The sequence below is a fragment of the Pseudorca crassidens genome, chromosome 1 (assembly GCF_039906515.1).
Source record: "Pseudorca crassidens isolate mPseCra1 chromosome 1, mPseCra1.hap1, whole genome shotgun sequence".
NCBI classification, from domain to species: domain Eukaryota; kingdom Metazoa; phylum Chordata; class Mammalia; order Artiodactyla; family Delphinidae; genus Pseudorca; species Pseudorca crassidens.
The window spans coordinates 118,517,927-118,545,372 of record NC_090296.1 but is presented as its reverse complement, the minus strand read 5'-3'; the positions used below and the strand labels follow the sequence as shown (position 1 = coordinate 118,545,372).

General features: G+C 35.7%; 1 protein-coding gene and 1 pseudogene across 3 annotated transcripts in view; one reads left to right on the top strand and one right to left on the bottom strand.

The window, feature by feature from the left end:
- Window positions 1-27,446, top strand: part of UACA (uveal autoantigen with coiled-coil domains and ankyrin repeats) — an 86,656-nt gene that overhangs the window by 16,305 nt on the left and 42,905 nt on the right. Inside the window, exon 1 of one of the 3 annotated variants that reach the window (XM_067752040.1) lies at window positions 25,585-26,085. The exons of the other annotated variants lie outside the window; for them this stretch is intronic. Coding sequence (XP_067608141.1) covers window positions 26,047-26,085 — 39 coding nt within the window. The 5' untranslated portion in view covers window positions 25,585-26,046. Of the gene's footprint in view, window positions 1-25,584; window positions 26,086-27,446 lie in introns of those variants that run through there. 3 annotated transcript variants of the gene reach the window in all.
- LOC137232143 (ubiquitin-conjugating enzyme E2 N-like) lies at window positions 18,219-18,774 on the bottom strand (annotated as a pseudogene).

The window sequence follows — 27,446 nt, the reverse complement described above, 5'->3', positions numbered from 1 at the left end:
TTTCATGACTATGACTGCTAGGTTTTCAATATGCCCAGGGAATGTTCTGATTTGTTGTTTTCTTCCTTCTTTTATTGAGACTTTCTACTCCTGTAATTTATTACGGAGGTTTTCTTGGCGTGTTTCACATTTGTAATTGGTGCTAAAGTCAGAGGTGGAATTGGGAGGTATATTGCCATTGCCTTGAAATGGGAAGAGAGGAGGATTGGACATGAACTATAGTTTTGAGACAGAGTTTTATATTTGGGGGTTGGGAGAGAAACACCACCATTTCTTTTATTTCTATTATTTCTATTTTTATTTGTTATAAAAATATAAATAATAGACCAATCTGGGGTTTATATATGTACAACACCAAATCCTAGAGCCAGTACTGTTAGTTTAGTTGAACTTCTGACAATTAACGTCTTTCATATTGACTTCAAAAATCTGGTAATATTTTTGGTTAAATTAGCAGGAATCTAAGTATTGTCAATGAAGTTTTGAATTTTTAATATGTAAACTGTTAAGAATTTGGTATACATCTTACATGTCCGTAAGTAAAGTTTGCATTTTAGAATCATTTGAACGGCCTTTTAAAGTAAAATTAGATTATATTGGCAAGAATAAGACCAAGTTGTCTTTACCTTAATTCATTCCTCTGAAGCAGTGGTTCGCAACTACAAGTGATTTTTGTTCCCTGAGAGACATTTGCCAATATCTGGAGACCTTTTTGTTATTACAACTTGGGGACGTACTACTGGCATCTAGTGGGTAGATGCCAGGGATGCTGCTAAACGTCCTGCAATGCATAGGACACACCCTCCACAACAAAGACTTACCTGGTGCAAAATTTGAATAGTGCCAATGTTGAGAAACCATGCTTTATAGGATTTATAACAAAGTATAGTTTTTATCATCCTTTATATTTTTCATTCCCGTCACCCCCACATCTTAGATGTACCAGCATTTTGAAATAGTGCTCTTGTCATGATATGTGGTAGATTGATTACAAAGTGGCCCCATTCTATACCCTTCCCTTTATCCATAGGCTTTGCAATGTGACTTTGCCTATTTCCCTGCTTCTTGAATATAGGTTGTACGTGTGCCCTGCTTTGGACAATAGAATATGTTGGAAATGATGTTGAGCCTAGGTCTCAAAAGGTCTTTCATGCTTCTGTTCTCTCTTGTGAACAAGCCCACGCTTGCCTGGCTAGACTGCTGGTTACCAGTTGCTCCTATTGTCCCAACAGACATCTAGCCAATCACCAGACATGGGAAAGAGGCCATTCTAGACCAGTCAGCCTCCAACCAGCTGGGCCATTTGACTGCAGACACATGCATAGCCAAGATTACTCAGTCTCACCCAGCACAGCAGAACTGCCCAGTTGACATGTAGACTCATGAGCAATAATACGTGGTAGCTATTTTAAATCTCTGGGTTTGGTTTTGCAGCAATAGAAAACTGATACATTGTGATACAGTAAGATTTTTGGAGGGAATGGAGTCTGCTTTTTCCTCTAATTACTAATAATTCTAGGCAGAAGTCTTGTTAAAAAGCCTTGAGATGGGATTGTATTTGCTGCCTTCATAATTCAAAGACCATGAAGGGAGGCCATGAAGATTGCAGTGAAGTGAGTGAAGGGGAGAAAGTGGAAGGAAATTTTATCAGTGATCTCTTGGGGGTCTGGATCATATATTAATAAGGATTTTGGATTGTGTTTGGATCCCAATCTAAAGAGTCCAGTAGGCCAGTTTTTTGTTTGTTTGTTTGCCTTTTACAGAACATCCCACGATTTGGGTTTGCTTGACTTCTTCCTAATAATTACTTTCAGGTTAAATATTTATGGCAAGAATACTAACTACTAGAGGGTTTTAAGCAAAGGAGTGACATGATCTGACTTATGTTTTAAAAAATATTCTGACTGCTGTGTGAAGAGTAGAATGTAGCTTACAAGTAGACAAGGGAGACAAGGGTAGAAGTGGGGAGGCCAATTAGTAGATTAATTTAATAGTCCAGGATGCAGAAACTAAAACAAAAACAACCCCCCAAAACAGAACCATAATAGTTCTTCTTATTGCCATTAATTAATATAAATTAATTTTATTGTAGACCATTTAAAAACTTTCTTCTGCATTTTCCATATACTCTCACTTGAGAAATAATGAAATGTTTAAAAATTGGCCTTTTAAAATAATAAACTCATGGATCTATTTAAAAACTCATCTTTCCCCCAAAACAGTAAGGATAACTCCAGGAGAAAGGTGAACAGGGAATAACAAATTACAAAATGTGTGAGGCTGTGTTATATCTATATTACTGGAAAAGTCTAAGCAAATTATTTATTTGTAGGAGTGAACCTCTGAACGTGGCTTGGTTTCTGTTTAAGTACTGTGGCTGATCTTGTTCTTTGTTAAAAAATTTCTTACATTTTAAGTAAAAGGCTGTGGTTGAAGTACAAAAGATATTCTTTTAAAAATAACTAACCATCTTATATTAAAAATTATATTGTATACATGTAGATTTAGCAAGTGTTTTTTGTTTTTGTGGTACGCGGGCCTCTCACTGTTGTGGCCTCTCCCGTTGCGGAGCACAGGCTCTGGATGCGCAGGCTCAGCGGCCATGGCTCACGGGCCCAGCCGCTCTGCGGCACGTGGGCTCCTTCTGGACCGGGGCACGAACCCGTGTCCCCTGCATTGGCAGGCGGACTCTCAACCACTGCGCCACCAGGGAAGCCCTAGCAAGTGTTTTTAAATATAGAAAAATACTGTGGAAATTTAAAACTGAATAAAACTTATTAGAAAGAATGTAACATAAAGTTTATGATTTTGACCTCAAGAGAACGCAGTTATTTTTCTCTTCAATGTATATACTTTATATAAGACTTTGGATGAAATGTTCAGCTCTTCTTAATTTGTTCACAATATGGAAGTGGTTCCCAGATAGGGTCCTGCTACACTCAAAAGGGACAGAAAATCTTCCAAGACACTCTCACACTCTGAGCCCTGATAGCCACCTATTCAAATTCGTCTGTCAGCTCAGAACAGTAATGATTTTAAAGCACCACAACTGTTCTAGAACTCAGACCTGCCCATCATTAAACATCCTTGAAACTCAGAAAAATATGGTAATGGATATGAGCCACCCTCATACCTCTCACAATGCCTGAGAGTATCACTAGGCAGCATTTGAGAACCAGTGAACTGAAACTCATATTACACACAGTGCCTAGCCCTGCCTTTAGCAAAGTCATGAGCTCTGTCACCATCAGCCAAGAGGTTATAAGCATGAGCATTTATTAACTCCAGTTAGAATAATTGCTGCAATACAAATAACTACAGTCCTCTGTTAGGATGATAATAAAGATATTGAATTTTAACTAAGCTCCATAATTTCTCAAATACACAGTATTATTTGAAAGCTGTTGAATATGCCACCATTTTATTAAAATCAATACAAAATATCTTAATTCCAATTGTGTAGTGAAATACAATTGTTAGAATAGTTTGCTATAATTTGACTATAAAATAACACTTAAAGTGTACTAATTAATTTGAAAACTACTTGTTCATGCCAAATTCAAATTATTCTTCATATACAGCTACTTACTGATGTAAAATATATGAAAAATTCAAAATTGCTTTTAAGAGTTATTAAATATTTCCAAAACATGAAAACTATAATTAAACTAATTAACCAATTTAGAAATCTGCCAGTTAACTTCCAAACACCAAACTGAGGGTATGTCCCATAAAGGTATCTTCCAGTACAATATTAATATTATAATCCCCAACATTAAATTCTAAAATCAATTCAAAGTACTCAAAATAACAAAAATAGCAAAACTGAAACATTTGTTATTCATTCCTTTTTAAAACGTTTCTCTGATTATAGAAAATTGTAAATCTTTAGAAATTATCATTTAGATTGTGAAAAATCTCCATATTTACATATATGTGACATGTCAAGATATCCAAGATACATTATGTGAAAAAAGCAAGTTGGAGGACAGCCTATTAGTATAATCCTAGTTTGGTTAGTGGAGATTTTTATTTTAATTGGAAAAGTATACACCAAATTCTTCATTAAACTCTTAAAAATAGTTTCCTGTGTTTAAGGGGTACAGGAGTGTGGGGTTCTCAAAGATATTCCTGGACCACACTTTAAGGGATGGGTTTAGATTTAGAGTGGTGTCATTCTGCATGTTGAATAAACACATGCACCAGGTCATTTTGGTGCAGATCGCTTGCCTGCTACATTCTGGCTGAGCTGCCCTGTGGAATATTTTAGGTGATAGAGGACAAAGGAAGAATACAGCCAGTAAAGGGACCCTACCTTCAAAGAGAAACTGCTCTTCTTTGTTTATTTCAGGACTTCTTTGAAGAAAGTTTCTGAAATTAAAAAGACTTGAAAACCACCATCTGAGATAGCTGTCCATATCAAGTAGAAGTTCTAGGACAGTTTGAGGGTATTCAGTAAATTAAATGTCACTACCTTAATGTATATTTGGAGTTTTTAGTTTCTGAGAACATTTTCTCAATTATATTCATTTTAGCCACTTTAATCTGAGCAGGACAGATGAAAAGTGTATTAGAAATGAAAATATTTCTACCATGATGAAGTATTTCAAATAATTTATAAATAGGTTGTCAATATAAATTTATCTGCTCTGTGGACAATAAAGTTCAGAAAAAATATCTATTTAAAATGGAACCAATCAGTTTTATAGTGCTTCATATTATTTCTATGTGATGCTATGTCAAATAATTTTAAAGTAACCTGTTTGTTTTGATTATGTGCATTTTCTAATTGTACAATCGTTTATGTAATAAAGTGAGGAAAAACTTTATGGATATTGCTCTTTGTTAAATAATATTTTTACAATTTTTAGAAACATAAATATTAATTTTCCTTTTATAGGGTACTCCCCCGCCCCAAATGCCAGGAAAGAGGAGGGAACCTTTTCCTTTTTATATTGCCTTCTCTATACTGTTGGCTCTTTCTAAAAACCATGGGTATGTATTCAATTCATAATCTAAAAAAGTAAAATTCAGTCCTTAAGCAAAAGCTGCCTGTTTCCTAACCCTCTTATACCTTAACCACAGCCTTATGCTTAAAATGAAGGAAATTTGGAGTTTAAGGTGGAAGCAAAGGAAGCATGTCTGTGGCTGATAGTGAGAGTGGAAGACATGGATGGACTAGAATTGAACAACGTATATGGCCGAGCATTGGTGGGCAGCTCCTCTCAGTATCTTCTTGAGGTTCCTGGAACAGAATTGATGCCAGGGCCACCCCTAGCTCCAGACTTTGTAGGGCTCAGCTCAACTATGGTTTTCTGTGAGATTTTTCTTGCAGCTCTTTGTATATCTTTATGATAAATCCCATTTTTCTTAAGGCAACTGCATGGGTGTTTTATTTCTTGCAAGTAAAGAAGCTTGAATAGAACAATATTCATTGTTGAAAATTCAGAAAATATAAAGAATTCAAGTCTTCTTTAATCCCACATTCCGTAGCTTTTAACTCTTTGGTTATTTCCTTCCATTATTTTTCTGAATGTTTATTCCTTAAAATTGTGCCCTTACAACCTAGATTAATGTTTGCATGCCTTTTCAATGTACTGAGCTCTGTGATCTTATTTCTAGTTCAGAAGAAAATTAAAGCCAAGGTAAATGAGAATGATTGGGTATGTACTTTTAAAACCTGAATTTTGGAGAGATTTAGTTTTATTATGAAAAGATCAGCAAAGAGTATGCTTCTAAGCTAGCGAGAAAATCAGTGCCATTCACAGTTTTTTACACTTTCCTCTGTGTTGCTCATGTATTATATGTCTTGTAAAAGTTTGAATTAAAAGTTTTGTTAGGGAAGACCCAATTTCCTGTTGTCAGGAAATACCTTTTGTCACTTTGATAAATTCACATTAGGCTTGTTTAAGCAGAAACTCAATCTTGATTGAATTAGAAGAAGCTGAGGAACACTGAAAGTCCATTGAGGTATTAAGTGTCATCTTATTATTGTATAATGAGAACTAAGCAGCTGACTAGTGGGCTGGGTACCTCCATCCAGTCTACCCCTATAGTGAAGCAAGTTTATCAGAAGCTTGCCTGGTAAAGGTAGCATCAGAAGAGTGGGAATGAGTCATACCATTCAAATGTTTAAAGCTGTTGTATTTTGATGACTTGGTGTCCCTGTCATCTTCCTTGGATTGTTCCTGCATGGTCAGTACCTGAATTCCTGAAAACCTTCCCTCTTAAATGCACCTCTACTCTCATCCCAGTATGTTCATAGGTACTTCAGTTGTGCTCCCACTCTTCGTTTCTATTTTTTGATTAAATGATAACATAGGAAATTTTTAGATTTTCTGTACATCACAGTGCAGCTCGTGGGGATAAAATAACAATTGCTATTTTGCAGTCATAGGATTTGGTAAAATCACCAAATAAAGACAAAACTCTATCTAATACATCTATCAAATAAATTTATCAAATATTCTATCAAATAAGATTTGAGTCTAGGAGATGTGTTGCAAACCTTGTTGCTTTTTTTGGTTGGAGCTTTCCTTGTTTTCTGGCTTTGGTATAAATGAATAGAGGAAAAGCCATTTGGGGCCAAAATTTACTGTATACTTGGGAATGCTTACTATTTAAGGAAGGAGTTAAGTCTATAAAAAGTTCTCACTCTTTAAGGCAATTGGAGGTGTGTGTTGGTTAAAATAGTACAATATGCATACTTGTGAAAGAAGCCACGAAGCACACCTTTTAGCTGGTTATTGCTAGCTCTACTATTTTGCAACCACAGATTCCCTTGAAAAGTAAAACTCTGTAGTACAGTGTAAAACACTGTACTACAAATTGTACAGACAAATTTTCAGCTGAATATTTGTTACAAAAGCAAGTCACAGACATTAATTTTTTAAAAAAATTTAAATCAAATAGTGTTAAAGGACTATCATATGTTTAGGTCTCTGTGCTCTTAAAAATTCTTCTCTTTGAAAGGCACAACATTTTCTTTGAGTATATGTGTTAAAGATATTTCTGTGTATTATTGTGTATCAGATTTTATGAACAGACTTTATGAGCAGCTTGCCTGAGAAGTAATACAAAGGAAAATATTCACAATGTTGCTTTATATTTATATGGCTACCTTTGTATGTGAAGTAGTCAGGTTTAGAAAGAATTCTTTGATTTCAGTTATCTGTTAATTTGTTTATTCAGTCACTCAACAGATACTTAAGTGCCTGCTCTATGCAGTCAAGTGGCTAGGTTGTGAGGATACGGAGTGCTACTCCCTGATCTTGAGGAACTTGTAGACAGACAAGGCGGGGAGACAGTATTACAGTGCTAACACATTTAAATATAAAGCTACAGCACTGTGTAATAAGCTCTGTGAAGGAGAGGTATACCATAATATACATAATAGTGAAGGTCTGACTTGGTCTGGGAAGTCAGAGAAAGTGTCTCTGCAAAAGCTGAGCTGAGATCTAAAAAAATGAGCTATTGTTAAGTATCATAGAGGAAGGAAATGCTGTAATCAGGTACTCTGTGAGGGAACCTGGTACTTTTGAAGAACTTCACTATGAAAAGAGATTAGAGGGCTGGGAGAAGAGTATCCAGCTTCAAGATTACACTTCAGAGGTCAGTAGGGACCAGACTGTGAAGAATCTTAGAGGTCATGTTAAGGATTTGGTTTTGAGAGCAACAGGAAGTTATTAAAAGAGTGTAAATACATTAAGTTTACATTTTAAAAGTTAATCTCTTTGCATTTGATTGCTGTGTAGTAATTCTTAAGGAGTTATGCTGTGTAACCACAACTCAGCTCCTTGGTGGTGGTGGTGGCAGCATAATACTTAACTGCCACTTATTTTGCACTTGTTCTGTTAACTCTAATCCTTATGACTAATGAGGTGGTTGATATTACCTTCATTTGGCAGATGAGGAAATTGAAGCTCCAAAGGAATAAATAATTTGACCAAGGTCGTTAGCAAATAAGTAATCAAGCTGGGAACTTACTGGGAACTTATTCCCGGATTTTCTGATACCAAATCCCTGTTGGCTAGTAGGAGCGAGTGCCCTCAACAATAGACCATTGTACTCTTTCTGGCCAAACTGTACGTTCAGACAAGTTCCCAAAGATGTTTTTAATAATGATAAATTAGTGCTTCTCTGAGATTGAGTGTTCAAACGAATTGAATAATAATAATAAAAAGCTTCTCTTAGTGTCCAGCAGGGGGAGCCAGAAAGACTGATATTTGAATACACTTTGGAATTCTCCAAGTTAGGAACATTCATTTGTAAGCAATTCTATTGAACGCATATTAAGAATAACCATTTAAATGAAATGTGTGTATTTTGATTCAAAAGTAAATATATATCTAGGTATTGAAAATGAGGAAGCATGTGTAACAAAATATAAAGTTGTTATTATCCCTTAATGATGGTTTTGCTAGGTTGTCTTTGCTGCTTTTGTTTTGAATATGTATTAGTCTTGTATAATTTTTCTACCATGAGTTTGTGTTATATAATTTAAAAAACTCTTATTTTTTGTTTATATGGGTGAGGTAAGGGCTATTAAATGGTTTATAAAGTGTTTAAAATATTCCTTTAATCTAAAATGCATCACCGATCATTTTAATGCATTATTGATTTACTTGAGAAATCCTTTTCATATCAGCAAAGTAAATTTAGGCCATCACTTAATCTGAATCTTCAAAATTCTGAATTACTGTAGTCTGAATTTAAGAAAATGTATTCAGTAGAAATAAAAGGTGTATTATTTTGGAATCTTGGTTGTCACATTAATAAGAACATCTTAGAGTATAAAAGAAGAAATTCATTATGAATAATATATTTATTTAATAGGATTCAGACTTAGAACTGAGTTAATGGTATCGGCTTTCTCTCGCATCCATTTTGTAGAACTGGTAAAAAGTATAAAACCAAGGTAACCCTTCTATGGAATGATTATTAAATAATCTGTACCCTTTTTTTTGCCAGCATGGTATAGAAAAAAATTGAAGTTTAGAATTAGATAGTCTTGAATTTGAATTTTTACTGTGTCACTTGGTAGCTATTTAACATTGGCAAGTCAGTAAACTTCTCTAAGTTTCTCTTTATACGGAAAATGAAGATGGTAATAACAGCCTTTTTTGCTTATAGTTGAGGACTACGTGAAGTGTATATGAAGTGCTTATTATTAATAATAAATGTTAATTTATCAGGTTTGCAACCTTATTTTTATTTTTGCCACAACCTCACTTCCAACAACTAAACTGAACTTATTTATCCTTTTAGTAATCTGTATTTACTCATACCCCTACCTGCTATAGAAACATAGCTCCTTCACTAACTGCACTAGTCTATAACCACAGGCATCTTGCACTATATTCAGCTACCAAAATAATAGCTCCGCATCGCAGAATCCCTCCCCTTTTTACCTTTTGCTTCATTTGATTTCTGTATTAATCAACTTTGCTACAGCAACAAATAACCCCCAAATTTTGGTGGCTTATAACCACATTACATTACACATAGACTCTGGGCTGCCTGTGCAGAGGGGCTCTACTCCACATGTTTTCATTCTAAGACCCAGACTGAAGGAGCAGCGTCTGTCTGGACCTGCCATTTACGTGGTACTGAGAACTCAGAGGGCCGGCTGAAACTTGTCGTACCTCTTAAAGCTTTTGTTCAGGTGTGGAGTACTTCATGACTGCCAAAGCATGTCACATGGCTAGGCTCAAAGTTAGCGAGGCACAGGGACAAATATTGTTCCCATTGGAGGTATAGGCAAGTTATAAATTAATGGGCAGGGCTGTATAGCCTCTTCCAAGGATGGGCATGGTAAAGAGTGAACAATAATATAATCTACCACAATCTGTCCTCTTGATTACAAATATTAACTTTCTTCCCTTCTGCATACTAGATTTATTTATCTCTTCCTCGAGAAAAATACCCCAAGAATTTCTTTCAGTCGTTAGAGTTTCTACATCATTTCTGTATGTAGATTTTCTTGACTCAGAGACCAGTTATCTTCCATCCTCCATCTCTCCAACATACAATGTTGGAGCAGGGATAGGCTATCCACAGTAAACCCTCCTGTTAAGAAAGGGGAAGAATAGAGGCACATAGCAATCACACTACAATTGTCCTTGGCAATTGTAAGAATATTCTTGGGTAAATAGAGTGAGGCCTCCTTTTCTTGGCACTAGGGGATGTTCCTTGATTAGGCCCTGGTTTGGTCCTGTGTGAGGCGCTCTAGTCCGCTGTTTTCCGTGGCCATGGGCTATGCCCTCCATGAGGTATTTCCTTTGATATACCATGTTCGTCCGTATTGGAACAGAGTATTGGAGGGTGTACCCTTCTTAGCTGGGGAATGAGGTAAGTGCTGAGCAGCTTTCCTGGCCTGCTTGTCTACAGAAATTTGGGCACCCAAAGATGGTCTAGAAGAGTAACAGACCCTTAGCTCAGTCTGTGGATTGTTTGGGAAGTTGTCTTTTGTCTTCTTATCTATTTGATTTTAGTCAGATCCACGTGCCATGCGCTAGCTATATCCTCAATTCTTTGAGATATGCATTTTTCTCTAGACATCAATACAATTACCTTGAACTGATCAGGCTTCTGTGGGACCACATCCTTAGTCTCTTCCTGTGGGGAATTCCCCTCCAAGCCATTTTGTTCCACTGAAAGGGTTTACTGGGTGAAAGGAAAACATTTGTTTCCTTTACTCACAACTCACTGACACTTTTGCACTCCCAAGTATGTGTGGGTTTTTCCACACCAAGCAATTCTCCAATTCTCTGTGGGCACCGACTGGGTGTCCTATAAGGTAACTCAATTCTGCCACTACCCAGAATTAACTCAGACCTTACAGGTTAAGGGCTCAGTCCTGCAAGACTGCCCCTCTCCCACCTTAGATGCCAATCACAAGTCCAATCATTTCACCAAGCTGTCTAATATTTTATACCTAACAGTTTTATTTACCACTACACTATGTGGTTTGCCATTACAGTTTCCTTGCTGTCTGCCACCTGGCCTCAACGCCTGGACTCCTGTTTGACCAAACAACTGGCCTCAATGCCTACATCACATACTTTTATTATTTTTGGTGGTGGTGGTGGTGATGAAAGTAGCACCCTGCTTCTGGTACCAGTTTCGACAGTGTTCAGCTTTGTTGTAGTAATTACCTCCACATTTCAGTGGTTTCTCAAAATAACAAACTTATATTTCCTACTGACTTTATGTTGTAGACTGTGAGTCAGCTCTGTAGAAATAGCCTGTGACTCCCCTCCAGAACCAAGGCTGAAGGAACAACCCTTATATGAAATCTCTTGACAAAGCACTGAAGCAAGAAGGCTGGCCCAAATTTGTGTTGCTGCTTCAAGTTTTTGCTTAGATGTACATCACATCTGTTCATATTCTATTGGCCAAAACATATGACATGGGCAGTCCCCAAATCAATAACCCAGGGACGTCTATTCTTTCCCTATGAGATATGCACAAGTCACACATCTACATGTGGATGTATATATATAATCATCTTGCAAGGAAGTAGGGGATTGAATAATCTCAAATAATAATGCTGTCTACCACAACTTTCTCACATAGTTTTGGATAATGCACAAAAATCAGAGTATATCCTTTTTAAAATTTAAGGTCATATTACCTTAATATATTGTATCAATCAGGGTTCTCCAGAGAAATAGAACTAATAGGAAATATCTATATATTTGTATCTCATAGATATCTATATCTAAGAGAGAGATTTATTTACTTTAAGGAATTGGCTTACATGGGTATGGGGCTGAAAAATCTGAAATGTGTAAGGCAGGTCGGCAGGCTAGGAACTCAGGCAGGATTTCTGTGTTACAGTCATGAGGCAGGATTGCTTCTTCTCTGGGAATTTTTAGATTTTGCTCTTCAAGTAATTGGATGAGGCCTACCCCAAATTATCAAGGGTTATCTCCTTTACTTCAGGTCTGCTGATTTCAGATGTTAATCACATCTACAAAATACCTTCATAGCAACACCTAGCCTCCTGTTTGACCAAACAACTGGTCATCATAGCAGAGCCAAGTTGTTATATAAAATTTACCGTCATATATACATAATGCTATTTTGCAGAGAGTAGAGTATGAATACAGAGAGTACTTTCTAATAGGTCTCGTGGTAAGGCAGCAAACAAATTAGCTTGATCACAACTAATAAACTAGATGTATTTTGGCTGAAGATATTTGAGCATCTAAAACAGGGGTTGGCAAACTGTGACCCACTGCCTGTTTTTATATATATATATATATATATATATATATATATATATATATATATATATATATATATATATATATATATAAATAAAGCTTTATTGTAACACAGCAATACTTTTTTTTTTTTTTTTTTGTGTATGATCTGTGGCTGTTTTCATTCTACAGTGGCAGAGTTGAATAGTTACAACAGAGACTGCATGGCTTGCAAGTCCTAAAATACTTACCATCTAGCCCTTTACAGAAAATGTTTGCCAACCCTTAAAGAATACATAGAAATGGTGCTTGCAGAGCAGTCCTTGCTCTGTTATGGTCCACTCCTAGTTCAGTATTTCCATTCAAGTAGGAATGTATACTTATTAAACATTACAGTAGCAATGTTTTATTGTTGAAAGCCACATATTTTATTAGATTCATAAAATTTAATAATTTCTTAATTGTTTCATTGCACAGACATTCAGAATTTTTAGATCACATGCTGAGTTCAGTTTTTATGGATAAAATATATACGAATGCTGTTAGTTTTTAAATGAATACTTGCGTATCTTTGGGAATGAAGAGAAAGTATTTTTTCTATAAAATTTGATCAACTTCATTTATTACAATTGCAGAATTCATTGTTATGTATCTATTTTCCTTCTTTTAAGATGGTTAAAAAGGTATTTCTGTACCCAGCTCATCACCTTTTTTTAGATCATGGGTTAAAAAAAAGTAAACTATTATTTTTTAATTTGATTGCTCTTGTATCTGTAAAATTGAGTTAGAGTACAAGATGTATTTGTTTCCCAACCAAATAGTAAATTGCAGCTTTTGTTAGTAGAGACAGTCTAGGCCCTGGATTCACACAGTCCTAGGTTTAAATGTAGTGTTTTAAAACAACAGCTATTTTACTTGTTGCTGACTTCATAGGTCAGCAATTTGGGCTGGGCTCTGCTGCATGGTTGTTCCACTGGTCTTGTCTGGGGTCACTCATGTGGTTGCCAAGTCATCTGGTAGCGCCTGTAGTGCTGGGTGGTCTAAGTTGGCCACGCTGATGTGTCTGGCACTTTATGCTAGATTGCATGACTGGGTGGCTGGACTCTTTCTCCCTTAAGCTCTCTCATGCTCTGGGTCACTAACTTGCTTACGCTGTGTCAGCAGCATCCCAAGAGGGGAAGCTATAAGGTCTCTTGAGACTTAGATTCAAAGTTCTACAGGGTCACTTCTGCCACATTCTATTTGTCAAAATAAGTTACAAGTCCAGCCCAGATTTACGGGATGAGGAGATAAATGCCATCTTTTGATGGGAATCATGGCAAAGTCATGTAGCAAAGGGTGGGCTTGCAGGAGTGAAAGGAATTAATAGTAGCTGCACAGTCCAACACTGTAAATTCCTTAGTTTCTTTATGCCCCATTTGGAAAGTAGAAATAACAATATGACTTAGAGAGTTCTTCTTATAGTGTAACAAGTATTTCTTAAAGAAGTTTGAAACTGAATCTTTATTTTAAATGCTGTTTTTTCTTGTTATATACCTAAATATCATGAGAGTATTCATTCTTTCTCATTATTAATTTGGTCATGTATTTTTAATATGGGAGAAATATATTAAGACTCACTGGAAGGAAATCCTGCTTAAAAAGCTGTGTGGGAAGAGTTATGCATATGTGTAGAACTATTATTCATTTTATAATTTAAAAAAAGCAGTTAACTTCTAATGTGTTTACAAAAACATATATTTTCTTATAACCCTCTGTTTGTACGTATCTTTATATTTCCCACTTTTAATTTTAAAAATACTGGCTAGTAGGGTAGTTCAATTCTTGAAGGGTCTTTTGAGTTCTAGCAAACATATTTTTGTTTAGCTAACATATTTTTGTTTCTTTGCGAAGCCAAGAAAAAATAGAAAGCCAAAGAAACAAAAATATCTCTTATTTTTCACTGTGGTCAAACCCCATCAGAGGCTCTTTTTTAAGTGTATCTGTTTTGCTTTTTACTTTATCAAGAATAAACATAGAATGCTTCCTCCTGTTTTGAGATATATATATATATCAAACATTAGCCAAAATGTTTGTTAAAACTCGTCAGAGGTATTACTCTGTTCATTGGTGTATGTAAGGTGGGATAGGAGGCATAATAGACCCTTCTCTGTTTTTACCTTTATATTGAAAAAGTTTCACTCATGACATTTAGGCATTTAAAGAATTCTAATTTGAATACATTTTTTTCTAAAATTTTCTAAGGAAAAAGTTTATATTTAATTTCTCCCAGATAACCAATTGCTTAACATTTTAAAGGGGATCTTAAACAAAATCTTATTTATCCAGCCTGAGAGCTCTATTCTTGTATGATATACATTTATAATTTTTTGTGTTTAAGATCTATATATATATTTACTTTAGAATTTAATGCTTCTTCTGGTGAGGAAGGGTGAAATAAGTAATATTATGAAAAAAATGGCTTATTAAAATTGGAGAGGCAATTTCCTGTCTATTTTAAATAACCTCTTTTGGGTCCCTAGACAGTTCTAATAAAGGAGCAAATACCTGCAATAGTTAGGGGTAGACAGTCTGGTATTTATACAACAGACTAGAATAGAATCAAACCGGGTGGTTAGGAAATCTTATCAAAGCAGTGCTGAGTCTTTTTGACTCCAGTTGTTTAAAGTTTTTTTAGATTTCATAGCACCTTCAGTCCTTAAGATGTTAGATTTATTAAGTAATAATAATAGTTATTATTATTGTTTTTTTTTTGTGCTTGACATTTTTATGTAGAGAAATCCAGTAAAGCAGGATTAAGCCTGTTAACATCTTAATCAGAAAAATGATGGATAGGGTATAATTTTCCCTTTCCTCTATTTGTTCCATTGAGTCCTGACTATATAGTACTTTCAGATCACACAGTGGAAGGCTTGAGAGGATAAGATGGGGCCTAATTAAATAAGGATAAGGAAAAATCAGAAAGGGAAGAGAGTCTGGGGTCTGGCAAGAAGACAGTGGATGCGCAGCTTTTGTCTCCCTGGTTTATTTTAACATTCTTTTTTTTTCCTTTTTCTATTATGTAAGCTCTAATTTGCTGTTATATAAGAAAGAAGAGTAAATAATCTTTGGACTAAATGGAATGGGGGAAATATTTCTGTCATCAATCCAGTGAACTGTAGAACAGCTTTTAATTGTGCAGCCTAATCTTCAAGGAATGTTTATGCTTCATGAGCTTTGCTTTCTGTTGTTTGCTCCATTTTCAGTTGTGGCAGAGCTCGTCTTGGGTTTAGTAACAGGAATGGTGATAATTGTAGGATACCGTGGAAGTCTGTTGTACTTTGTTTCAATTAGATATTTAGGGGTTTGCCTAAATGTATGTGTTGTTTAGCTTTTATTTAGGATTTTTTTCCCCTGGGAGAAGACTTTATTTAGTTGCCTCTATGTTCTTTTTCTTGAAGAGCCTTATCTTGAGGATGTGATTGTGAAATTCTGTTTTTTGGGGTGCTATTTCTCTTTTATGGTGGTTTTTTTAGTGTAGTTCATTGCAAAGTTTGTTTAGGTTTCCAGGTCTGAGGTGGGTGAGGTACATTATGATATTTATTATGTTAAGATAATTGATTAATCTTATAAACATTTCAAGGCAAGTTAAGACTTAGCTGTATATTGTTCAATATAAATGCTTGGAAGTGAAAAAAAGTAGCACTTTAGGATGAATTATTTTTTTAGACTTGATTCTAAAGTGGCCAAAAGAACCTTATGAAGAAGAGTTGCTTTAGTTCCTGAATAAGTCCCTTTTGAAAAATTTTGATGACAAAACTGGGGAAACTCACATTTTAGATCTGGTAGTGCCTGCCCCCCTCCCCCTCCTCATCCCGTGATCCCTCTTACTCATTATTAGTCAGCTAAACTGGCCTTCTTTCAACCATGCCAAACTCACTTCATTGCTTGTTCTCTTCTGAAATGTAAATTCTCTCAGGCTGGCTCTTCCTTTTCACTCAGATACCATCTTCAATATCACCTTCTCAGAAGTTTCTGGGTTACCCAACCCAATAATCTATCCCCAGCATTCCATCGCATCTCCTTCCCAATTCTCACCTGATAGTTTTTTTTTTTCCTTAGTTGTTTAACCCTATTTTGTTCCTTTAGAACATCAAATTCCATTAGAAGAGAGACTTTGATATGTTTATGGCCTTGATGGTGGTGGTGGTTTCACTGGAATAGACTTATTCTCAAATTCATGGAGTTGTATACATTAAATGTGTACTGCTTTTTACATGTCAATGATACTTTAATAAAGCAGTTTAAAAAAGGAGAGAGACTTTGGCTGTCTTACTCACTTCTGTATCCCTAGTGCCATGCACGACATGTAGTAGGTGCTTCATTAAAGTTTGCATATGCAAATGTGGAAATTTTTGTCCCTTTTTTTTGCTGTAAAGGACAGCTAAGTTTATGATGTTTAAATTTTTTAAAGATACTTGCATTTTTACATCAAAGATTTATTTTCAGATGATTTGAGAAATGGAAATAGCTTAATTAGTGGAAAGGACTGGACAACAAGTCATAACAATAGGATTCTCTAATCATTCTGCAACTAACTGCAATTGCCTTATACAAAATCCCGTAATCTCCTAGTGACTCAATTTCTGCACATATAATATGAGAAACACTGTTAGCATTTCATATGATGGGGCTGAGGCAGGTAGTAGGGGTAACACCATTCAGGGATTTGTAGACATCATAAAGGAATTTGTCTGTCTCCTACAAGAACAGAAAACTACTGAAGGATTTTAAGCGAGGTGGGAGAGGGTATTTGGAAGGGAGTGGTGTAGTGGTGGTGGTATGATTAGGTTTTCATTTTGAAAATCACTCTGGCTACAGTGTGGAGAATCCAAGGGAAGGGGCTGGAATGAATATAGACAGACTGTTTAGGAGATTAATGCAGTCATCCTGGTAAGGAATGGTGCTAACTTGAAGTAGGGTAATGTCGATGGACCTGGAGATGAGCTGGTGGATTTGAGTAATAATGGGGAGGTAAAGTCACTGGGATTTGGTGAGTCAGGTGTCAAGACTCATTTCTAGGTTTCTGTCTTGTACAACTAGATGGATCATGGTATCATTTACTGTGTTAGTGAAACTTGGAATAGGATCAGATTTCAGGAGGAAGAACATGTTTATAGTTTGGGACATGGAGACACTTTTAAGACACTGAAGAAGAATTGTCAAGAAGATATTTGAATACATGGGCCTGGAGATAAAGAAGTCTGGGTTGCAAATGTGTATGGGAGTCATATGTGAATAGATTTTTAAATTGATATATCATGAATATGAAGTGCTTCATAAACCATAAAGGGCTACATTTGTGTTTAGTTTCCTAATTTGTGGTGCTATTTCAAACCTGGTGATTTCTCTACTCATCTTTTATTTTTATATTATTTTTGATTTTTAGAATAACAAAAAATATTTTGCTAAAACATAAGATTTACAGAAGTTTCCAGACAAGCCATACAAAATGGTTACAAGCTTTTTCTTGAAGGGAGGATTCTACACTTGACAGCAAAGTCACAGTGTTATAAGTGAGGGTTGTGATGTTTGTTCAATGTTCCCATTTTGGTTCAAACAATCAAGCTTGTCCATCTACAGCATCTAAATAAAGTTAGACTTGGCTAGAGAGCATATTCTAAAGAACTCGCTAGCTGCTTTTAACCACTGCAAGTAGATCATCAAAAAAAGGGGGAAAGGAGCCCATAAAATTAAAATAAAACTAACTTCCCCCTCACCAAAAAAAATAAAGAAAAACACCTATCCCCCTGCAGCTAACCCTGACAACTACCTTCATTCACAGCGCTTTCTACTTAAACCATGATGGGGGAAATGCGTAAAAGCAAAAAGGGGCCATTGCTTTTAAATGTTTCGCAACAATCCAGATGATACTTCTAGCCTCTGCTCATGCTTTACAACAGTGAATCAGGACAAGGCATATTTGCTGATGGGCATTTAATCATCAAAGGACTGAAGATGTCTGGGCTTTTATTCTGTAATGTTTCTAAAACTGTGTCCATTGAATGCAAACAAAACAGGAAGAAGTCTTGGCAGAACTGGAGAAGTGATGCACACTTGCCGATCGGATTGATTTAAATATTATTCATGGCATATAGCCTAGTCCATGCTCTAGCTGCTTCTATGGCTTGGGCTTCATTGGTCTTCCACTGCTTCGCTACATCATTTGCTAATGGACCATCTGGATTGGGAGCACTTCACAAAGCCTGGATCTGTGCAGATCTACAGTGCTGGGGACCACTGATCTTTCAAAATATCTAAACATATTCTTCCCAAATTGTCTACATTAGGATGATCAATTTTGGTCATGAAACATACTTTAGAGGCTGCCATTGGGTATTCTTCTGGAAGGAATAGTTCAAGTTTAAAAGCCCCTTCCTCAAAAGGGGAATCCTGAGGCTCAGCAATGACCACATGAAAATAACGGGTGTTGCTCTCATCTGGTTCTGCTTTAATGCCGGGCGGGAACTGGTTCTGACAGCAAACGCTGGGTTTCCTTGATAATCCTGAGGGGTAGCCCAGCCATCTTGTCAGATCCAGAGTTCAGCCTCTGGTCTTGTCTCCCTACTCATCTTTTAGTAGATAGTTTAGTCATTTTTTTCTACATTTTTTTTTCTGATTTCCCTCTTTTGAACTACTTCTATAGCTTACATGTAATTAATGTGGTATTATAGCAGTGTATTATGATTATGTGCATGTTTACATATATATCTGTGTCTTTTTCATATTGTGAGATCAGTTAAAGAAAGTAACTGGGTTTTATTCCTGTGAATTGCCTGAGGCCAGGTCTCATGTATGTTTTGTTCCCTATGGTATATCCAGCACCTAACGTGTGGTGTAGCACATATCAAATGGTCATGTATATTTGAATGTTGAGTCAAGTATTCATATCCCTTTACACATAGATGCTCAGTAAATTTTTACTGAACAAATATCCCATCTTTTGGCAGTTATTCAGTACTTCTTTTATAAACATTATGTAAAAGACAAAGCTCTTTTGCTGCTTCTCCTTATCTATATTAGGGGTTTTTGATCTTGGGGCTTATGGACTCCATATTTGTAGAGAGGAGGTCAATGAAATAATCTGAAAATAAATGTAAATTTTTCTGATTCTGTGCTTATGTATAATTTTTAAAAGAAGGTCCATTGCTTTCATCAGATCTTACTGGGGTCTATGACACCAAAATGATGAAAATCTGTGAATTAGATACTTTTCTTTAGCATGACTTTTCTTGGTTTTAAGCAGTTTTCTATGAAAGTTTTGTGGTAATTCTGTATATTTCTCTTTTGGATAATGTATCCAAAATTGCCTTGAGTCTAAAACTGGTCTTCAAATCATATTAGCTGTGGTCTGTTGAGTCCATCCCTTAAATATGTAAGTACTTTATATGAATTTGCGTATATTTTAAAGTCTACTTGTTTATTTGCATCTATAAAGTTCTTCTCAGGAGACCTTCTATCCTAAATATTGCATAAATGAAACAACTGTTGGACTTATTTATGTTTAAAAATTTTTGATTAAACCTTTTAACAGAGAAGAAATTTGAGCTTAATATACAAAATTTTTGGTAATTTTTTTCTGCATGGTGGAATTATAGGTCATTTATGTTTTTATATGTAAAATTAAATATATTATAGATTTTCTACATTGAAGATGAATCACTTTAAAAGTTTTTAAAATATGATTTAATTTCTGAAAAAGTTACAAATTTGCAGTTGATGCTAACATGAGGGAATCACTGTCAGAACTTTTAAGTGATTTCCTTTATGGTGATCTAGAGTTTAAAGCTATCATCCATTTAGCTCTACCTAGTGAAATAACTGCTTTGTGTTAGAATGTTATATTTATTCTCTAGAAATAGCTGTATTTTGACTTTTACCATAAATGTGTTGGCTTGCTGCATTCTGAGTTTGATGAATATCTTCTTTTCAAACCAGTGCAGTACTGAAGTATAGAAATATATTTATTATAAAATGTGGTAAACATTAATGCTTTTTTAAAAAACTTACTGCTTCTTTTTAGAATGCTTTCATTCGATGGCACAGGGCTCATCTTGTAAGTATATGGCTGTGAATGACAATAGCTTCATTTTAATCCAGAGAAGACTGAGTGGAAAGGATATATACTGCATTTCCTGCCATATTAATGAATCAGTGAAGGGTCTTGGTAATAAGCATGTAATATAGTTTAAAAGTTTATACATCAGATTTATTGGACCATGTATCAAAAGTGCATGAAATATACAGAAGTTGAGAGAATAGTTTAGTATAATGAACCCCAATGAGCCTGTAACTCAGCTTTAACAGTTATTAACCTATGGCCAATCTTGTTTCATGTATATCCTCACCCTCTTAATTTTGTTTTTAAAAAGTTTATTAATTGATATGAATCATGCTAATGATATTGTGAGAGATTGCATTTCTTTTGTTTTATTTTTACTTTTAATTGTGGTAAAGAAACACAGTTTACCATCTTAACCATTTTTAAGTGAATCTTTCAGTAGTGTTAAGTATATGCACATTGTTGTGTAAATTATCACCAGAAGGTTTTCATCTTGCAAATCTGAAATGCTATATCCATTAAACAACAACTCCCCGTTTTCCTCTTTCCCCAGACCATGGTAACCACCATTCTACATTTTGCTTCTATGAATTTGACTACTTTGGATACCTCATATAAGTGGAATCATACAGTGTTTATCTTTGGGGGGCTGGGATTTATTTCACTTAGCATAATGTCCTAAAGATTCATCTATGGTGTAGCATGTGACAGAATTTCCTTCCTTTTTATGCCTGATTCATATTCCATTGCATGTATATACCGCATTTTGTTTATCCATTCATCTATCAATGGATATTTGGGTTGCTTCCACCTCTTGGCTATTGTGAATTATGCTGCAGTGAACATGGGTGTGCAAATACCTCTTTGAGGCCCCACTTTCAATTCATTCAGATATATACCCAGAAAAGGGATTGCTGGATCTTATGGTAGTTCTATTTTTAATTTTTCGAGGAGCCTCCGTCTTGTTTTCCATAGTGGTTGCACCATTTTTCATTCCCACCAACAGTGCCCAAGGGTTCCAGTTTCTCCACATCCTTGTCAACACTTACTATTTCTATTTTTTTGATAGTAGCCATCCTAATGGGTGTGAAGTGATATCTCATTATGATTTTGATTTGCATTTCTCTAATTTAATGATGCTGAGCATCTTTTTATATGCTTGTTGGTCATTTGTATATCGTCTTTGGAGAAGTGTCCGTTCAAGTCCTTTGCCCATTTTTAATTGGGTTATTTGTTTCTTTATAATTGAGTTACAGTTCTTTACATATTCTGCACATTAAACCTTCATCAGATATATGATTTGGAAATGTTTTCTCCCATTCTTTAGGTTGCCTTTTCACTCTGTTGTTTGTGTCCTTTGATGTACAGAAGTTTTTAAGTTTGATGTAGTCCCATTTGTCTATTTTTGCTTTTGTTGCCTGTGCTTTTGGTGTCATATCTAAGGAATCATTAAATCCAAAGTCATGAAGCTTTTCCCCTATATTTTCTTCTAGGAGTTTTATATTTAGATGTTAAATTTAGGTCTTTAAATTTAGCCTTTAATCATTTTGAATTAATTTTTCTATATGGTGTAAGATAAGGCCCAACTTCATTCTTTTGCATGTGGATATCCAGTTTCCTCAACACCATTTGTTGAAGAGACTGTCCTTTCCCCATTGAGTGGTCTTCGCACCCTTGTCAAAGATCATTTGACCACATATGTGAGGGTTTATTTCTAGGTTCTTTATTCTATTTCATTGATCTAAGTATCAGTCTCTATGCCAGTACCATACTGTTTTTTTGTTTTGTTTTTTTTGCGGCACGCGGGCCTTTCACTGTTGTGGCCTCTCCCGTTGCGGAGCACAGGCTCCGGATGCACAGGCTCAGCAGCCATGGCTCACGGGCCTAGCTGCTCCGCGGCACGTGGGATCTTCCCGGACCGGGGCACAAACCTGTGTCCCCTGTATTGGCAGGTAGACTCTCAACCACTGCACCACCAGGGAAGCCCCCCCCCCCATACTGTTTTGATTACTGTAGCTTTGTAATATATTTTGAAATCAGGAAGTGTGAGACCTCCAACTTTGTTTTTCTTTTTCAAGATTATTTGGCTATTTGGTTTCCCCTGAAAGGCAGTATGAATTTTAGGCTGGATTTTTCTATTTCTGAAAAAAATGCCTTTGGAATTTTGATAGAGATTGTGTTGAATCTGTGGATTGCTTCAAGTAGTATTGACATTTAACAATAGTAAGTCTTCCAAGCTGAACACAAACTGTCTTTCTATTATTTGTGTCTTCTCTAATTTCTTTCAGTAATGTTTTGTAGTTTTTGGTATACAGGTCTTTCACTTCCTTGGTTAGGTTTATTCCTAGTTATTGTATTATTATTATTTTTTTCAAGTTAGTGTTTTTGTTTTGTTTTTAACATCTTTATTGGAGTATAATTGCTTTACAATGTTGTGTTAGTTTCTGCTGTATAACAAAGTGAATCAGCTATAAGTATACATATATCCCCATTATTGTATTATTTTTGATGCTATTGTAAGTGGAATTGTTTTCTTAATTTTATTTCTGGATTGCTCATTGTTAGTGTATATAGAAGCACAATTGATTATCGTGTGTTGATTTTGTATCCTGTAACTGTGCTGAATTCATTTATTAGTTCTAACAGTTTCTTTTTCTTGTGGAATTTTTAGGGTTTTCTATGTATAACATCATGGCATCTGCAAGCAGAGATAATTTTACCTCTTCCTTTCCAATTTGGATACCTTTTATTTCCTTTTCTTGTCTAATTGTTCTGGGTAGGACTTCTAATACTATGTTGAATAAAAATGGTGAGAGTGAGAATCCTTATCTTGTTCCTGGTCTTAGAGGATAAGTGTTTCACCATTGATATGATGTTAGCTATGTGCTTTTTATATATTACCATTATTATTATTATTTTAAAAAAGATGTTGGGGGTAGGAGTTTATTAATTAATTTATTTATTTTTGCTGTGTTGGGTCTTCGTTTCTGTGCGAGGGCTTTCTCTAGTTGCGGCAAGCGGGGGCCACTCCTCATCGCGGTGCACGGGCCTCTCACTATCGCGGCCTCTCTTGTTGCAGAGCACAGGCTCCAGACACGCAGGCTCAGTAGTTGTGGCTCACGGGCCTAGTTGCTTCGTGGCATGTGGGATCCTCCCAGACCAAGGCTCGAACCTGTGTCCCCTGCATTAGCAGACAGATTCTCAACCACTGTGCTGCCAAGGAAGCCCCCATATATTACCATATTATGTTGAGGTAATTTCCTTCTATTTCCAGTTTTTTGAGTGTTTTTATCATGAAAGATTTTAAATCTTATTTAATGATATTTCTACATTAGTTGGACTTTTGTCCTTAAGTCCATTACATGGACTTTTGTCCTTAAGTCAGTTAATGTGGTGTATTACGTTGATCAATTTTCATGTGATGCACTGTCCTTGCATTCCAAGAATAAATCCCACTTAGTCATGGTGTATAATCCTTTTAATGTGCTGTTGAATTCAATCTGTCCCCCTGATTATTCTGATTTCTTTTGAAGTAAATACCAGAAACAGGCATTAAGCTGATAAGCAGGTAAACATATGATATAAGGGCAGATACTGATAACTATTATGAAGATAAGTGAAACAGGGCAGAAAGATAAAGAGTGGCAAGGGTAGAATGGGGCTGGTACTGTTTAGATACAGAGGTTGGAGAAGCCCTCTAACGCAGTGATATTTAAGAAGAACCAGAATGAAGGTGAGGGAAGAACCTTACAGACACAGGGGACAGCAGAGGTGGGAATTTGCTTAGAGCTCTTGGGAAATACCTGGGAAGGCAGGAGCGAGAGTAGGGACAAGAGAGTAAGTCACAGAGGCTGGGGAGGTTCTGGATATCCGCAGAATAGGAGGGCACATAAATCCCATCTCCTGAGCCTTAGCACAGACAGCTCCATATATGGCTTTTATTATACATTACAGATCTCCCCCTGTCTTTTTATTTCCTTTGCCTTTGCTGTCCTATATATAGAAAGAATGTGCTTGCTTTGTTAACCAAAGGACAGGGCCTGAGTTCTATCCCACCCAGATTTCCTCTGAAGACCGGTGAAATGGAGTGGGTGGAGTCACTGGGTCCAGCCAGAATCCATTGTGATGTCTAATGTGATTTGGGGGAAAAAAAAATCATTGTTTCAAAAATAAAACATTATGGTATATGATCTTATATATTTTATAATTAGAATATGTACCTAATATTTTAAATTTAAATAGTAGGAAATGGATTTCTTGATGAAATTCGTAACAGAACTTTTAACTGGCAGCATGATCTATAGTATAGAGTTACCTCCTTCCTATAAACAGTTGTGTTGGGATGTTTAGCATTCCCATGAAATGATTTCCCAAATCTGCCTTTTTGGAGGAAGTGTAAAGTACTCTCGTGCTACTGTGGGAACTAGAAGGTACAGAACACCCTGGAGCTTGTAGACATTTGTCACCATCCTTGATAATGTAAGGAATGTTGTGGTACAAGCATGTTAAGCATCATGGAGAATGTGGAGAGGTTGTTTGCTTTGTCCCCAAATGGAGTTTTATTTACAGTCTTGCTCAGTGATTTATGCATTTGTCTCCTCTAGTATTTAATCGTTTTATTTCTTTGTTAAAATCCCTGAATCTAGATAATTTGATTCCACTTATAAAATATTTACTTGTTATATTAGGCAGGGTGCTAAACTTGGAAATTAAGAGTACTGAGTTAAATTTAAAATTTGTTGAAAAGTATTCATCATAATGCAGACTATTTAATGTCTTGGCAGTGCCTCTGGCTCTTCTCATTTGACATGTTAGGAGACAGACTGGCAGCAGTTGTAAGCTGAAACCTGGTTGTATGCTGAACGAGACTGATAGGGGTACAAGGAAAATGGAGAAAATCTGAAAATGTTTCTGTGTGTGTGTGTTTCCTTAAATTAAAGTGTGACACATTTGCTTAAAATAGAATTTTATATTCTGTTTATCAAGTCATTATAACTTCATGATAGAGGATCCTAAGACTGAAACTGGTTTTAAATATTGTTTTGTGGAATAACCAAAGTTGTCTCTTAACAATTTTGTCGTGATGTCACGCAAGTTGCTTTGATATAATAAGCATGTTTTACAATGTGTTTGAGTCATTTTTCCCTAGCAGACCTCAAGTTTATTACTCAGAGGAGAAGCATGAATTTACAGTATATTCTTAGCTGCTCTTCTCTATCTATCACTCAGCTGTCAAGGCCTATGGAATCTAAAATAGATCCTGACCAATGGGAGACAGCCTACACACTGCTTACGGGATGATTCGGATGTGGACAGCTTTATCGTGCACAGATGCTGGTCTGTGTTGCAGTGTTGAGGCGGCAGGATGCAGAGTTGAAGTTTTCCAGTGGAGTCCCTGAAAAGGGACAGCTTTGAAAGACAGCTTCTAAAGAATAACAAATAGGAGGAGTTACAGTACCTGATTTGGGCGCTGCTCTTACTCAAGTGCTGCACAGCAAGGAAGATAATTTTCAAGCGTTATGAAGGCGGAGAAGGATTCTGAAGACGAGGAAAATACCGTTAGAGATCCAAGCTAAGTGTAGCCCAGCATGAAGACTGCAGAACAGGAAGAGTTGTAACGGGAAGGACCGAGTCACTTGTTAGGCGTTTCTCTGAGGGCTTGCTTTGTGAGCTACAGAGATTTGTAACTTAATGCGAAGTAGTTTGCTGTTAGCAACAAGAAACTAAATCCTGTCTATGATGAACTGTTGGTTTTCTTGTGCTCCTAAGAACAGAGTAGGTATCCCTGTAGTCCAGTGTAACAAGAGTCTTGGCTAGGCTTTTTGAACTGTATTCTTTTAAAATGTACTGTTTTATTAATTTTGGTTTCTTTGTCTATTATATTCTCTCTGCTTTATTTGATTAGCAGATTGGGGGTAGTGATCGAAAACAAAAGTTCTTGTTTCTTTTTCTGTGTTTAAAAAGCATATAATAGAATCTTAATAATTGAGCAGTATTTCTGTTAACTGACAGTGGACCAAAATGGAAAACAATGCTTAGTGGAGTAGAATTGAGAATCACAGGATAATATGAGACTTTAATCTTATTTAATTATCTTTTAAAGAGCCTTACTTTTGGATTTTACAATTGTTTTAGTGTTTTAGATAGCTCCTTTCTCCACCAGGACTTTACCTGGAAATAAAGTTGAGTTGTTCTAACTAAAAGGATAAACTAATCAATTTACAGCAAGCGTTTGTGCGCTAAACGTGACTTAATCCCTTAGGCATTTGAAAACACAAAGCCTACATCTACTACCACTCCCCAATTTAGAGTCAGTAAACTGATTGTTTTGTTTTAAAGTTAAAGAAAGGGGATGCCTAAAATGTAGTTTAGACTTTGAGCCAGTGAGTAGGGCTTAGCCACTACTCATAGTTGGTAGTTTGAACTTTTCAGGTTAGAAAGAAGTGGGTTCATCTCCAAATTTGACTAGCGACAACAATTCTGAAGTCTGTGTAGGTACTTGAATCAGATTTCAGGGGTGGGTTAAAATTTTAATGTATTTATCTTTTTTCATATTCAGTTTTTATATTTTTCACTTCAAGTATTTAATGAATGCATTGCTTATTTAGCTAGAAAATTGGTTGCTTTCTTTTTTTCTGGTTTAGAGGGGATAGTAGATATAAAATAATCATACTGATCCAGCATTTAGAGGATATGCTTCATTTAAGTGATTCATTCCCCACCCCCACCCAGAAATTTGTTATGGTGTTTGTGGATATAGGAATTGCTTTGTAAGTTAAGTGAAAAATATGTACATCTTTTTTTGTTCTAGAAATGATGCTGGACTTAGCAAAGAATTTAGCAATAAGTTTACTGTATAGAATTTTAAAAGGCTAAAACCTTACTTGTTTAAATAATGTATATTTTAGTGCTGGGTTCTACATTTCTACTTACTAAGAAAAGGTTGAAGTTATTGGCTTCAGAATGTCTTGAATATATTTTATCCAATCAAAGCTAAAGATAACCTTGATATAATTAAAATATACATCATGTGATACATTCTCCTATAAAAAAAATTGCCTTTGAGCTTCCTTTTAAATACACATGCACTGTTTTTGTTGAAATAAAAAATCTTTTTTAACAAAAGCAATATATGT